This window comes from Lampetra planeri, chromosome 40, assembly GCF_965212315.1.
Source record: "Lampetra planeri chromosome 40, kcLamPlan1.2.h2, whole genome shotgun sequence".
In the NCBI taxonomy this organism is placed as follows: Eukaryota; Metazoa; Chordata; class Hyperoartia; order Petromyzontiformes; family Petromyzontidae; genus Lampetra; species Lampetra planeri.
In genome coordinates this window covers 2,176,303-2,191,799 of record NC_136146.1, presented here as the reverse complement: position 1 = coordinate 2,191,799, position 15,497 = coordinate 2,176,303, and the positions used below count along the sequence as shown (strand labels likewise).

The 15,497-nt window shown below is 46.8% G+C and overlaps 1 protein-coding gene across 2 annotated transcripts in view; it reads left to right on the top strand.

Annotated features, from left to right (window-relative positions):
- LOC144731718 (neuronal cell adhesion molecule-like) overlaps positions 1–15,497 on the top strand; it is a 106,795-nt gene that overhangs the window by 82,562 nt on the left and 8,736 nt on the right. For both annotated transcript variants that reach the window (XM_078612906.1, XM_078612905.1), the window contains 7 exons: positions 214–284; positions 1,110–1,338; positions 3,006–3,121; positions 4,186–4,390; positions 6,359–6,481; positions 10,266–10,445; positions 15,248–15,367. In XM_078612906.1, the coding sequence (XP_078469032.1) occupies positions 214–284; positions 1,110–1,338; positions 3,006–3,121; positions 4,186–4,390; positions 6,359–6,481; positions 10,266–10,445; positions 15,248–15,367 (1,044 nt within the window). The remainder of the gene's footprint in view (positions 1–213; positions 285–1,109; positions 1,339–3,005; positions 3,122–4,185; positions 4,391–6,358; positions 6,482–10,265; positions 10,446–15,247; positions 15,368–15,497) is intronic.

Genomic DNA, 15,497 nt, shown 5'->3' with positions numbered 1-15,497 from the left:
AGCAGCCGAGGGTATTCCCTAAACGTGGAGCAGCTACGCGGAAAGGCCTTTTACCAATCCTGCACCTCCCCGAAAATGTTGCGTTAACATAAGTTCCAAATGGTCGAACAATTACGCATCGAGGCCAATGAATACAATCGACTATAATTTGGAAAAAAAGACGAAAAAAAACAACGAGTTTTGGTGAGTGTAGTTTGTGTGTTTTTTTTTCAGCACCTGACATTGCGCCATTTGGCGTGAAAGCAGAAGGGACCGATCCAGACAAGATGACCATATCTTGGAAAGTAAGCGTGCGAGTAATGCGCTGCACTATCAATGCAAACGCATGGACACACATGTAAACTGCTTCTCGCGTTTAGTTTGTTACTTCCCCCGCACCTCCTATTAGCACGGTTGGCAAATGTTGGCTACGAGCGGTGTGAAATAAAACACACATGTACACGGTGTCTGATTGCGACTGTCCGTCCTGCTTCGGGGATGTTTGGCCAATGCCATTTAATGAGAGTTCAGAAGCCTGTGGGAGGAAACTGGGCTACTCGGCTCAAACCCACACGCTCGAATGGGTTAACACTCAAAGTTCCGCACAGATGAATTCAATTAACTCACTTTACTGCCTCCTCCTGGCTACCTCGCAGTTCAGCGGCTTTGGGAAGTTCACAAATTTGCTCGATCCACCGAAACCTTACTTCCAAAGTGTTGGCTTACAGGCGTGAGCTCCTGCGTTTGTTTAGCGAGTACCCATGGGATGGCCCATAAGATCCTGGTGGGGTCGGAAACAAGCATCCAAAGCTGCCTTTCTCACCCCTATGAATGCTCATTTTGGATGGGGACTTGACTACACCGTCAAACCTCGTTACAGCAAACAAACATGAAAACTAAACAATCCACAAAAATAACTGTACTTGGTCAAATCCCAAACGTCAAAGTCACGCATCAGCGCGGTGCAGCTACGACAATGACAAACGTCATTTGTTTCTTGTATAGTTATTTCTCCAACTTACACAATAAAATTTACTTGCCTGGGAATCGAACCCAGGTCATTCTCGCTGTGAGGCTCGAGTGTTACCACTGCCACCCTAAACCTCTCGCGTGTCTCACACATTTCACAGCCACTGGATGCCCTGGATTCCAATGGCCCGGACCTGCAGTACAAAGTGAGCTTGCGACAGAAGGGATCTGGCGATGACTGGCGGGAGGAGATGGTTGGCGGGAACGAGTCCCACTACGTGCTGGCCGGCACGCCGCCCTTCACGCCCTACGAGGTCAAAGTGCAGGCCGTCAACAACCAGGGCAAGGGGCCCGAACCGCTGGTCATCGTCGGCTTCTCCGGAGAGGCCGGTAAAAGAGGAAGGCCTGCAGCTCCTATTGGCCGTTGCATGATCGGGGACAGGACGTTGTGATTTGTGTATGTACTGTATGTATGTTGAACCCACAGGCAATGCAAGTCCTCCACATGTGAATGTGGTGCTGTTCAACGTATGTTGAGCTTGTTTCGTATCGTGCGTAGCCAACCGTGCAAATTAGAGGTGCGGGGGAAGGACAACAAAATAAACACAAAAATCAGTTCAAAATAAATTAGTTTTTAATCTAGTTGATTTCAAAGTGCATAGCTCCAGTGGCTTCCTAATATCAGAAGAAAAAGCATTCCAGACGGCCCCGGAAGTGTATCTGAAAGTGATTGGTGGGGCATGTGTACAGCATGCAGGAGAACCTGGTTACCAGGCCTCCTACATCCAGTCGGAGAACAATACAGGGTTCCGCATTGGGATGTGCGCAACATTTGCACGTCTTAAATTTCGATTTAAAGCTTTCGTGACTGCAGGGATTCATCTTCTTGGTTCTTTCGGTAAAGTCACGTAGAAGGGAAATAATATTATTATATTATTAAATATTATTATATTATTATATTATTTTTGTATTTTATTATATTACTTTATAATGTTTTCTTTTTATTATTTTATTATTTCCCTATCTACGTGACTTTACCGAAAGAACCAAGAAGATTTGCATGTCTTGTTGGGCTTCATTTAAGAGGAATCTGGAGTATTCAGGGACGACATTCAAGTGGCGAATAGCTTCAAGGAATCCATTGCCATGACAAATCAGCTACGTAGGTTTGTGTTTCTCCACATACATGTATGCAATTACCTCGATCATTAATTTGAACAGGAGGTGGTGGCTACCAGATAGGTTCAGATACTGGGTTCGTACTGGACACTGGGTCACTGGGTTCGTTGTGCAGTGCGGTAACCACAGTGCCACCACCGCACCAACTCCTGTTTAAATGTAGCCTTTAGGTAATTGCATAAATGTATGTGGAGACACACAAACCTACGTAAGTGACTGCCACTGATTCCAAATAAATGATGGATGTTGAAGGCCCACTTAACGTCCCCTGATGCATTCATACGCAGAACTGAAAAAAGCCTCACAATCGATATTAATATTCAAGCACAGCTATTTCTGCTGCTCCTGCTGGTTTTAATCGTCGATGCTGTACAATCACACGAAGCGCAGCTGCTGTGGAAAATGCCCCGTTTAACTCTTAGTTATTTCAATTATCCGTCTTTCCCCCTCAATATTTCAACGAATTGTCACGATTCAATAAAACAAATTGGTGTGTTTAGCTTTCTAGCGAACGTATTGCCTCGCCTGCAGAGGTCACACGAACGCCTTCGCATGACGACGTGTACACACAATCAACATGACCGACATCTCCCCGACGTGTTTCCGGGGTGTACCGCGTGCGTCGTTTGGCGCGATGTCCGACGTTTCGCTTCCCATGCCCCCCGGGAAGTTTCTTCGGCAGCGGATGCATTGCACGCACCCTTCGATGCGTGCTCCGCGAGCACGCGAGAGCCGAATCGGAATCGGGTCGTTTATTTACACACTCGATGGAATCCCATGAGCTGCGAAGTTATTTCTCGGCCCGACCCGCGAGCGGTGAATCGGACGTGTATTGCCACGCATCCAATCGCTGTGTTCCCATTGCCTTATTGCTGCAGTTCCGCGCACGGCACCGAAGAACGTGATGTACAAGGTGGTGAACAGCACCGTGATCAGGGTCTCGTGGGAGCCACTCCGCCAAGAAGATGTGCTCGGTCGGCTTCAAGGTTATAAGGTAACACCGTGCCCCCCCATATCTCTCTCACTCTCTCTAGCTCCCCCTCTTCCCCTCTCTCTCTCTCTCTACCTCTCGCTCTCAGAGAATGCTCACAGGGGACACAAATTCGCACAGTGTCCCGTAGACTCACGCAGAGATGAGTAGACTTGCAGAGACCTGCATAAAGTCGCACGGAAATGCATCGACTCAATCGAAGACACAGACTTAGAGACTGGCGTAGACTTACAGAGGCCCAGACTCACACAGAGACCCATAGACTCACAGAGACCAGTGTAGACTCGCAGAGACCCACAAACTCACATGGAAACCCATAGACTCGCACAGAGAGTATAGATTCACACAGAGAACCATAGACTCACACATTGAGCCATAGACTCGCATTAGACACGATGTGTTACACTGTTGTGGTAGAATGCAGCCAGAGTTTGCGTGAATTCGCACACCTTTGATTCACATAAGTGGCATTTTTTTCGTGACTAATTGGTTTACGACTAACTTATCATGATCCTCTGAGTAGTGCTCCACATGACCATAGGTACATACGCCACTATCCCCATGAGTGAGCTTCTCCAGAAGGGAGGTTGAGTTGAAACCAAGCTGCTTCTGCTTGACCAGATAGTGGGGACTACAATGGGAATGGCTAGAGAAGCGATGGGGTGATGTGGTACAAGAGGATGTGAAGCTGAGTGGACTTTCTGACGACTGGTAACATCGTTTCAAGATCAGCCCCTGTGGAGGAGGCTCATAAAAGATGCTACTGGGCAGTTGGAGGCAGTCGCCCTTCAGCAACAACGGAGGGCAGAGGAGCGATGCTAAAGTGCAGCAAGTTGGCACAGTGGGGAGCACAGGTGGTGCATCTGCCAGTCATCTCAGTCAGTCAACCCATAGCACCTGGGTCTGTCCCGTGACCTCCTGCTAGCAGAGATCCTTCGACACGTCACATAACCTCTAAGCATGCCTAGCCTGGCACAAGTGCCGCAATGATGTCACCGCCACTTAGCGGTCGTTGCTGTTGTTGTTGTTGTCGTCGTAGTAAAGGCAGCGTGTGCGTTGTGCAACAGATTTACTACTCGAAGGTGAGGGGGCTGCAGGAGAGGAGGCGACGTCACACGGGCAAGAAGGTGCTGGAATTTCACGGCGCCAGGAACTTCACAATGCTGCCCGGCCTTGAGCCGTTCAGCGCCTACAGCGTGGAGGTGGCGGCGTTCAACAGCAAGGGAGAGGGGCCGTCAAGTCACCCCATCATCGCCAACACTCCAGAGGGAGGTGGGAAGAAATATGTATATACAAAGACAAAGACCCCCCATATAGCCTTAACAGAATGTAGGGGCAAGTGCTGTTAGCGAGCACCTATGAAGGCCGCAACGGTACACGAGGGGGTGGGTGGCCAGCACCACGCCCGACCGCCTTAGTCTCCCTAGTGGTGATGTTTACACACCGCACCAGGTACTCATTTGAGGCTGAGTCGACCTAGGGGAGGCCCATGGTCGGTTACGATAATCGTCACTGGTGTTGGCCGTGAGCGGGAATCGAACGCGGGTGCCAGGTTCATAGCGCAGCGTGCTAACCGCTACACTATTGCTCCCCACATATACACACACACACACACAGGGTGCTTCAAAAAAATGTAAACACTTCATGGGACTCGTTTTTAATGGAAAAAGAACGGATGCTACACTGTGACATGACAACAAATGTACGTCGTCAATAGCTTCAAAAAGTCATAGAGTCTCCACTTGTTCACCATCATTGTCAACACGTGCCTGGAATCTTCTCCAGATGGTCTCCAGAGCCCGGAGGGGCACATTTCTTGTGGTATTGTTGCAAATTCTCATAAGTGTTAATATTTTTTTTAAGCACCCTGTATATTAAATGTGTTTTTTTGTTTTTCAACAAGAGCCCCATATGGAGCAATAAACTTCTAATCACGAGAAGGGGCACAGAAACTCGGCGAACAGAATCCCCAAACGCAGTGCACCCGAAAAAACATCCAAAATCTATCATCTTGCATAATCAACAGAAAGGAGGCAGGGGAGCAATTGGGCTCACTATCCCACCAAAACAAATACATTAAAAAAGGATAAATGCCACCTATTCTCAATCGACCAATACGGATAATGAGTTGCATGCGTAGCGCACTTGTTTAATTGCCTAAGCAACTCACAGTGCCTTACATCCAGAGGCGGAGTTTCACTTCTATATTTGGGGGGAGGAGGGGTTTGCTTTTTCCCTCACATTAATTAATTACATTGTAAACTACTAAAAATAAATTAATTAAGTTGTCCAGTCTGGGGGGAGCATACCCCCTCAAAACGCCACCCATGCTTACATCACAACTCGACAGTTCCAATATCCCTTGCGAAGGGGATCTCCAGTGGTAACTGTCGGAAATCAAGGTGGACGCAGTACCAGCCTGCGTACACATTCACACCACATCACCGAGACGATCCATGGGAGGGGAGGGTTGACCATACTTCATCTCTAGAACTGGGTATTCCTCATAGCGCAGCTTGAGAAATCACGATGAGCGCTCGTATTTTGCACGAGTTCAAGCACTCCGCAAAGTGGATTACCAACGCAGCACCATCTGATTAGGGCAGCTGGCTACGTACGCTGCGAAAGAAGTTCAACATGTACATGCGTGCGTGCAGCAGGGGCATTTGAAACAATCGCTCTCGAGATGTTTGGGGAAATGCTTGGGACCGTCTAAAAAAATATTTGACGCGACGTGTATGGCCAATGCCACGTGGGGTTTGGAGAGACGAAAAGTGTACGTACAAATTGTGGGGGCTTTTTGGCGTCATCCCCGAGCTCTCATATTCTGATGGTGAATTGTCTTTGTGTTGTGCGCCTTTTGGCGTCATCTGGTCCAACCCATGTGAGACTAGGCTCTAAGGAAAGCTGTCTCGGGTGTGGACCGATCAACTTCAAGGACAGTGCACATTATCAGAGTTGTTTTGTTTGCATTATGACTGCAGGTATTGTGGTCATTGCAAACATGACTCCTTGTAAAAAAGGTGTCAGTTTTGTTGCCAGATAGAAGGGTAAAAGACTAATTATCAATGCCTCTTTCTTTATACGGGACATATTAACCACATACCTGCTTTGAATTGCATTTTACTCTAGCTGCAGGACCTGTACTAACCACGCGCACTGCTGTGTGACTTTTTCTTAATCTTTTTTTTCGTCCGTGTGTGCACGTATGTATATATGTGTGGTTTCTTTTTTTTACAGTTCCTGGAAAAGTTGTTGGACTACAAGTTTCTCAGACAACTTTGAATTCCGTGACACTGGAGTGGAAGCCGCCAGCAGAACGCAACGGTATCCTTACCGGATATACCCTGACGTACGAATACAGTAAGTCCGCCAAAGAAATCATCAAATAAACACACAAACAAATGTCTCTGCTTTTTGTTTCATTGGGTACAATTGTGAACAGCCATATCAGATATTAGTAACGTCTGATCGGCATCATCATTGGGTTCACTGCAGCGCAAAGGCTTGGTCGTACAAGGCGTGTGGTGCATTGTTTCTCGTTGCGACTGAGGGCGGGGTTCAAGGGTTGCTGGCCCTTGACCCCAGACACACTTGAGTAGTGTGGTGGAGGCGTAACACTATACATGACCTGATTTGAAAGCATCCGAAGACTCCATAACAGACCGTGCTCGGGCAAGAGCCACTCGGTCAAGGGTGGGGGTGACCAGCGTTTAGACCAGCGGGTTTTCACCTTCACTGCAGCCTTGCACCCCTTTGGTTCTCAATCATTACAAAAATGTACAATTATAATAAATACAGGTAGTCCCCGACTTACGATGGTCCGACTTACGATATTTCGATCTTACGATGGCGATAGCGATTTGACAAAATTGTAAAATATTTTACATTTCGCGCGGCAGGCAAACGCAGCAGCGTACGAGGTACGATACTGTACGTTGGGACGCTGCCGGGATGTACTGTACGCATATAGTTTATACAGTACGGTACTGTAAATTGCTCTTTTTTGCTACATTATCACCATTCTTTAAGACTCCTGGGTAGGCTATAGGCCATCTTCGACTTACGATATTTTCGACTTACGATGGGGTCGTCGTAACGCATCTCCATCGTAAGTCGGGGACTACCTGTACATAGGGGTTTGATGAAACAAAGTGGTTGTGCTTACGTGCGCGTGCTTAGATTGTGTTTCGATTATTTACCTTCTAAAAAAATCTGGCCGTATCTCGCACCCCCAGGAAGGGCATCTCGCACCCCCAGAGGATGCAGCTTGCACCCTAAATTGACCTAGGGGAGGGCTAGTTAAGGTTCAGATTCCATCATACACAAATATGAATGGTTGAAGATATAACCCAGGGCACACAAATCAGGGGACAAAGATCCCTTCTGTAGCCTTATAAACGGTCGGGGCAAGTGCTGTTAGCGAGCGCCTCTGAAGAGCAAACTGGAAAATGAGAGGATGGTGTAGCTATCACAATGCCCGACCGTGTTTGTTTCCCCGGTGCTAATGTTTACACACAGTGCCGGTGACTCGTTTAAGGCTGGGTTAACCTATGTGAGGCCCAGGACCAGCTAATACATGTTCTACTGATACTAATGTTGGCCGTCTCATACATATACGTACACACGCACACACAATACAGCGATGCCCACACTTGGTCTGCGATGGATAGCTGAGAGGAAGGGCCGTTAGTGAGCTCCTATTGAGGTCGACGTAGAAAGTAGGACAATGCTATGGCCAGTGCCATGTCCATCGCATGCACAAGGCACGCTCTTTTATTTCGCCTTAACCCTCCATGGGAATTTGTTTGGTGAGAAGGTAATGTTGCAGTGTCCTTGTCTCCTTTCATTTGGATAGCAATCACTGACTGTGATGGGCTAAAGGCTGTCTCCCATTCATAGTCAGAATCTGCAAAGCAGTCACGAATGCCCATCCTTTCATGAAGCTGGTCTCTGTGTCCAATGGTGCATTCTTGGCCTCATTAAAGCCTGAAAAAAAAAAAGATTAACCCAGCAATTTTAGTTTTAGGTCACCACTGTCACACTAAAAAGCAGCAGCAGCAGCAGCGAGCGAACCAAGCTAGGGCATGAGTTCTTCTGAGAAGTTAAGCACATGTGCTTCATGCAGTGAAACACTGCGTCCTGTGCGTGCACTTTACATATATATTTATAACTTAAATCACAGCCTATGTGTAAATAGTCATTTGTAGTGAAGGCCTGTTGCCTATGCATTGATGAAACTCGGAAGTGTGGAGGCGGAGCTTGATGAATCACACAAATTCGTGAAACCTACACTCCAGAGGGAGGTGGAAAGAAATATGTATCTACAAAGACAAAGACCCCCCATATAGCCTTAACAGACTGTAGGGGCAAGTGCTGTTAGCGAGCACCTATGAAGGCCACAACGGTACACGAGGGGGTGGGTGGCCAGCACCACGCCCGACCGCCTTTGTCTCCCTAGTGGTGTTGTTTACACACCGCACCAGATACTCATTTGAGGCTGAGTCGACTTAGGGGAGGCCCAGGGCCGGTTCCGATAATCGTTGCCATCTCTTGGCTCATGGCCAGACCATAATAGCAGTAAAGCAAGTGGATAAAGTTCCATCTGTATGGGGAGTCCACGTTACTCCCCCCCCCACCACTTCCCCCATCTCCTTGCACAAGTGGGCTTTATCTGGGTGCTTCAGTTTCCCCCCCCCCCCCGCCGCCTGGTTTATAAAAACTCATTAATGGAGTTGGCAAAACATCCCAATATAGGACCGCAGAGCTTGGGAAATCGTCGGTGCCTGTCCTGGCTGCTTTCCCTCGTGCCCTTGGGCTCCCGCGCCTCTTGCGTGCGAGGGTCTGCGCAGGTTACACATCCCATGACGGCAGCGTTTTGAGATCGCATTCGCCTAAAAGACGCCCTCTCGAGCTCCCTTTAGTTGAGGCTCTTCCGTCAGCAGTGGCGTGAGCAGGAGATTGCACGGCTGCCCCTTTACACTCGCCCGCTGTTGTTTCATAACGTCGACGTGGGCGCCTGTGGAAGTAACGCGAATCCCTTTAATACAAATATATATCACAATGTGCGTTGCGGCAAACGCAATCGCAAACCGAGAGGTCATTGGTATGCCCCGCATTTTGGATGTGGAAGTGCTAAACATAGACAGCCACACTGGAAGCAGCCGCGCCACTGTTTCAGTCTCCTTGACACGCTGGCATCTCCAAACACAACTGTCAATGGGCCACTAATAAACTCCAAACTAAACAACGGTTGTTTGTTTAACAACGTGGAAAGAGCCTAAGCTTACAGAGCTGAGCAAACTTAAATGCGTTAAACATTGAACGCGGACGCAGTGCTAGGGGTGTGAAATGTACTGCAGACAGGCAAGTTGTGGGCACACGCGAGCCGTGCAAACATCGCACGGAGATAACCAGCCCCCACAAACAAACACCCTTAATTGTCTCATTAATTTTCATTATAAATTCGCCGTGGAGTAAACGTCCGTCCACGTAACCGCAAAATGTATTCCAGCTCGGTTTTTTTCAGTAAATCGTTTTGGAACGGTGGGCAGGGACGCTTGCCTGCAACAAAACGTCCCGATGCGGTGCACGCACTCGCGGAAGAAAGACAAAAAAAAGCGTCCTTTGTGTGTTTTCAAATTTGCATTCGGCCAATGCTGTGGCAGTTTCACCCCCCAGTTCACTTTTCTCTGCACCGTAATTAAAGCAGATGCCCCCCCCCCCCCAAAAAAAAAAAAACGAACTCGCACCGAATCCGAACGGCTCGGTGGCACAGTGAGCATCTTGCGATCGGAAGGCCTGCGAGTTAAAATCCTGCCTGGGGGTTGACTCGGCCCATCATACCTCTGGGGTCGATAAAATGAAGGCGTCCCTCTCTATGTGGGAAAGTCAACAGTCGTTATCCTATGGGTACACTTGCTCCGCTATAGGAACGTGGAATTCCACATTCCTCTGCCGTTGGCACGTGGTCCTTAACCCTCGAGATATCAGTTTATACTCATCGTAATATAGCTCATGCCTTAGTAGTTGCATAGCTGCAGGAATAATCACAAATATTTATTTTCCATGTCTGTGCAACCCCCCCACCCCGTATTCCCCTGCCTCCCCCTCCACCCCCCATTACCCACGTTGTGCGTGTGTGCAGTTAACAGCACCACACAGGAGCTGGGTCCAAGTAAAACAGAAAACATCCCGGCGAATGTGACCTCGTGGCAGGTGACCGAGCTGGAGCCCCAGAGCAAGTACAAGTTTCACGTGGGCGCTCAGACCAACGCCGGGTCTGGGATCGTGATCACGGAAGAGGCCCACACCGTTATGGATGTCGGTAAATATTCGCCCTTGCTCACTTGTCCCGTGGGTGAACCGCTGACGTAGAACTGTCGTTCGCGCTCGTTTTCGTTTTTAGCTAGTTGCTTTGGTAAAATAATAATGAGGCCCCGGTTAAATTTCGATGTAAAGCTTTCGTGACTGCAGGGATTCATTTTCTTGGTTCTTTCGGTAAAGTCACGTAGAGGGGAAGAGTCAACCGCCAAACAGAATTTGAACTCCCATCATTTCGATTTGCCACTGCCCGGCCATGCTGATAATTCATCTTGTCAACCTATTTATTTATTTCCCTCGGGAAACCTTAAAAATAAATAATTACCATTGTATGATCCTATAGTTACCATGCAGTGATTATGTTGCTTATTATGTGTGGAATTGACAAAGGGATATGTTTTGCAAAGCATTTCCTCGTGCAACGCTGGCCATATTTGAGCTAAAGCACAAACCACAGTTAATTGTACTTTGCGTGATCAGGCTGAACAATTTTTAGAAACCTTAAAAATGTAACATTTTTGGAAGCAGTTTCCTTAATGCTGTGCATACATAATTTACACGGCAACTTGAAAGTGCAAATGCATTGCGGTGTGTTTGCCAGTGGGTCGCGTCGGGCTTGTGATTGTGTGTGTGTGTTGCCCTGTGCTTTGTCCTGATCAAGCAAGCATATGTCCCTCTGTTCCTCCTGTCCTTGACAATCAGGTGATTTTAACCGTGCTGTTCAGACAGGAATGGCAGGTAACGCTACACGAAGCAGGTCACGCTTCTCGAGAGGCATGGCTTCCGAATGCTTGCGGCTGATTTCCATTGCTTTTGAGATTGTGGATTATCATACTGCCCGAACCTTCCGGGACAAATTTAGGCTCCCCGTGGTCCCTTGAGAGAGACGGTGCACTTCGCGCTCTCGGACGTGACAGCGGCGTTATTGAAACGGCGGCGGGCGTCTTGACGCTATTTGTGGCCATGTGTGGTTGTATATATATTTATGTTGTTGTTGTTGTTCCTGTCACGTAAAAACAAGGCTGGAGCAAGTGGCGCAGCGGTGAGAACACTGCACTGTGCCAGTAGCAGGAGTAGCCAACCGTGATCAACTCACCTCCGATTAGCACGGTTGGCTACGTACGGTGCTAAAATATGTTCAACATACATTAGATACGGTAGTTGCGGTATCCTTTGCTTAACCAGCAGATGGAAATGCAGGCCCATTGAGGCGTATGATGCATGGCCTCTTTTGCAACGGTATCACCATTGTTACATTCAATCAGTTATGAATGCAAACAAATATGAATCAGGTGAGATGAGTTTGTTTCTAGACCGTGGCTAAAATTTTAATAGAGTGATATTTCGGTAAGCGGTGTCTCTCCTGCATCAAACAAGAGAGATCAGCGTGGTGAAGTATGGTCAAACACCCCCCCCCCCCCCCACACCGTGTCTTCATCCAGCAGTGGATTGACAAAGGGCTGAAAATGATGATTTATATAAGTTCACTGTAAATTGACCCACGGAATCTGAGACTGTTTTATCACACTCAAATACTATCCGTGTATTAATATACACCGCGCTATTCTGAAACTAGGAAGCCTTGTGCCACGCGTGGGAATTCGTTTTTTTTCCTTAACAGTAACACGTGTGCGTTATTGTCAACAATTCGTGGGCGTTTGACAATTAATTGGAGTCACTTGAGTTACATTTTGGAAACGTTCACAGCTAAATAAAAGGTCCGATTCCTATGCGGGTGTGTTATGTAGTGAAAGGTTACTTCCATGATTTAAAAAAGAAAAATGTTTTGTTATACACATCGATGCACACGCACCGTATGTATTACACCTCTGAAGCTGAGGTTCATTGGTTGTAACTGTTCTGTACGTAAATGATTGCACTCTTCAAAATAGTCAATCTTTGCTCAGTTGTAGGTCGCTCATTTTCCTTAGCTGCACCCCAAATGTAACTCCCTCCCCCCCCAGCCATCCGTGCTCTGGACTCCCAGCCTCTGTTCGAGACTAAGTCTCAACACCTTCCTCTTCTGCTCCGTCAACGACTGACTTCTTGTCTCTCTGTTGAACCCCCGTACTGGATGAAGGCCTCCCCACCAAGCCTGTGCCTCACTTATGCGACGCAACAACGCCATGTCCAGCAACCCGCACAAGAGCCGATTCCCCAGGCTGTCTGCATGAATGCGTACACTGTGCGTACAGATAGATCCCCGCTGTTTAATATAGCACCTCCAGATGCGGTCACATTTAAACGCCCTATAAATCTCAATTGCATTGTATTGTGAAAGTATTCCTAGGTTTTTTCGGTAAAGTCACGTAGGTAAAAAATTAAAATTTATAAAAGTAAAATAAAAATAAAATTAAAATCACGACGTTTCGTGATTTTAGTTTATTTTTATTTTACTTTTATTAATTTAAAATAAAAATAAAAATAAAATCACGACGTTTCGTGATTTTTTTTTTACTTTGATTAATTTAAATTTAAATTTTTTACCTACGTGACTTTACCGAAAAAACCTAGGAATATGAATCCTTGCAGTCACGAAAGCTTCAAATCTAGAATTGTGAATTTAATTGTTGCACAGCAATGCATATTGAACAATCCAACATGGTTGCCTTTATTTTACAGTAAACCTGCATCATTACTGAGACATTACAATAATTGATGGCACAGTCTTAAATCATTAATACAGGACAGGCTCGATGAGGAGATCACCTGAATCCAACAGAGGTTATCCTAGGAAATTCTTAAATAGTAACTAGTTTTTCGATTTAAAGCTTTCGTGACTGCAGGGATTCATCTTCTTGGTTCTTTCGGTAAAGTCACGTAGAAGGGAAGTAATAAAATAATAAAAATAAAACATAATAAAATAATTATCACGACGTTTCGGCCACAACGCAAGCAGCCGTCCTCAGGTGAAGAGGGCGGCTGCTTGCGTTATTTTTATTATTTTATTACTTCCCTTCTACGTGACTTTACCGAAAGAACCAAGAAGATAGTAACTAGTTAGTAACTAGTTGGCACTTTTTGTTCACGTGACAGACCTTACTAATTGGTGGGCTAACGGCACACGTATATTTACGCGATCTAACTGAAAGAAAAAACACTTATTGTGAATTTAACACGCAGGCTTTCGCGACCAATAGCTTCCATAATGTAGGTTTTTTTTTTTGGGAGGGGGGTGTTAGATCGCGTTAATATAAATGTGCCGTTAAACCCGCTACCATCCGACAAAGCCAATTAGTAAGGTTTGTCACGTAAACAGAACGTGCCAATTCGTTTATAGTACAGCAACACCGGCGTGTTGGATTGTAAATGTTGTAAATGTTGTGGATTTGCTCTCCAACACACCGGTGTGCTGTACTAGTAACGAATTGGCACGTTCTGTTTACGCGACAAACCTCACCAATTGGCTGTGTCGGGTGGTGGCAGGTTTAACGACGCTAATATATTTACGCGATCTAACCCAAAAACCTCTATTATAGGGCCCTTGTTCTACATTATTAATTTTTATCGTGAATAATTTTGGTCGCGAAAGCCTACGGCGTGTTAAATCGCCTCCTCCTCGTCCTCCGCGGAAGCGCTTTTGACCCGACATGCATTTGAATCCTCCGGCATGGCTTGCGTGATGCGACTGCCGGGCCTGCAACAAACCCGTCAATCGCTCCTTCCAAAGGGACGCGCATTCTTCACGCTCGCCGGGGCCGGATTCACGGCCGTGTCGCCCCTTTCTTGTAATGAGTGTCTTTCTTCACGATCGAAAGGCGCAGCGAGCAAACAAGTTGGTGTGCGCGTTGCGCGGCAATGGGTGATCGTTTCAATCCCAGACCTTGCATAGAAACTGCGATGTTGAAGTACTTTGTTGTGGTGAAATCTGACAATTCCATCACAGCGAAACCGCTAAAAAGCTGTGGTTCTCAATCTTCATGTTTTCCCCCTCTCCCTCCTCCACAATCAAGGGCTGCATGCGCCCTCCTCCTCCATCACTGAGATTACGAAGGCATTTGTTTTGCTTCGTGTGTTTTTTGTTGTGTTAACAAGGCACCTGTTTCACGTTGCGTGTATCTGCGCATCGTGTATTGGCAAGGCATTTATACAAATTTGTGTATTAGCGTGTTTCGTGTTACTAAGGCACGTGTTTCACATTGTGTATAGGTGTGTAAAGCATGCGTTTAACAGTATGCATCAGTGCGTTTTGTAGCCACATTGAGGTGCTGACGTTCCCTCGCATATTCAACATTTTCTCCTGCACGGTATCCATGCCGCAGCCTGTGCCCCCTCTCAAAGGCTGAGAACCGCTGTGCGAATGCGATGTAAAGCAGAACGATATTGTTTTCCCCTTGACGCACGCTACCTTGTATATTTTTGAGGCATCTGACAACAGATCAATTGATCCGTATAATTTCCTACGCTCACTTATACTTGCGTTGCGTTGTGCATGCATAAATGCATCGTGTGCGATTCATGCAAAGTGTATGCAGATGATGTGCTGCTTTAACGCGTTTGCAAAATTGCACGAACAAAGCAGTACAAACGAGATTGATGAAATGAGAAACAATATAGCTGTGACGTAACTAATTAGAGACGTAATATTATTTTAAAAATATAACTTTCCTGCCAATGGGCCGTTCATCTTCGTCTTTCTACTACGAATTAGGGCAATTGCCTGAAACGTCACCTATCCTACAACGTGTTCTGTGGTAGTTGTTGTCCTTATTCGGGCAGTGTTATTAACTAATGCAGTGTGAACAGCGTTTTTTTTTCTCGCTCGAATAACAAATGACGGTTGCTGACACGCTTTCTTTTGCAAAGCTCCGAAACCACCTTCGCTGCAGAGAGGGAGTCACATCGTCGGGAAAAACTTCGCCAACATCTCGTGGCTTCCCAGCGATGGGCAGGAGCAGTACGTGGTCCAGTACCAGAAGAAAAATGGTACGCCGTAGGAAAAGGGACACTGTGGACGCGCAATCAACGCCACCACTACTACCATCGGGGTCTCGAATGTCAGGCAATTACTTGTCAGCCGCGAAGCGTTAGTTGGAAATGCCCTTCTTATTCGGTG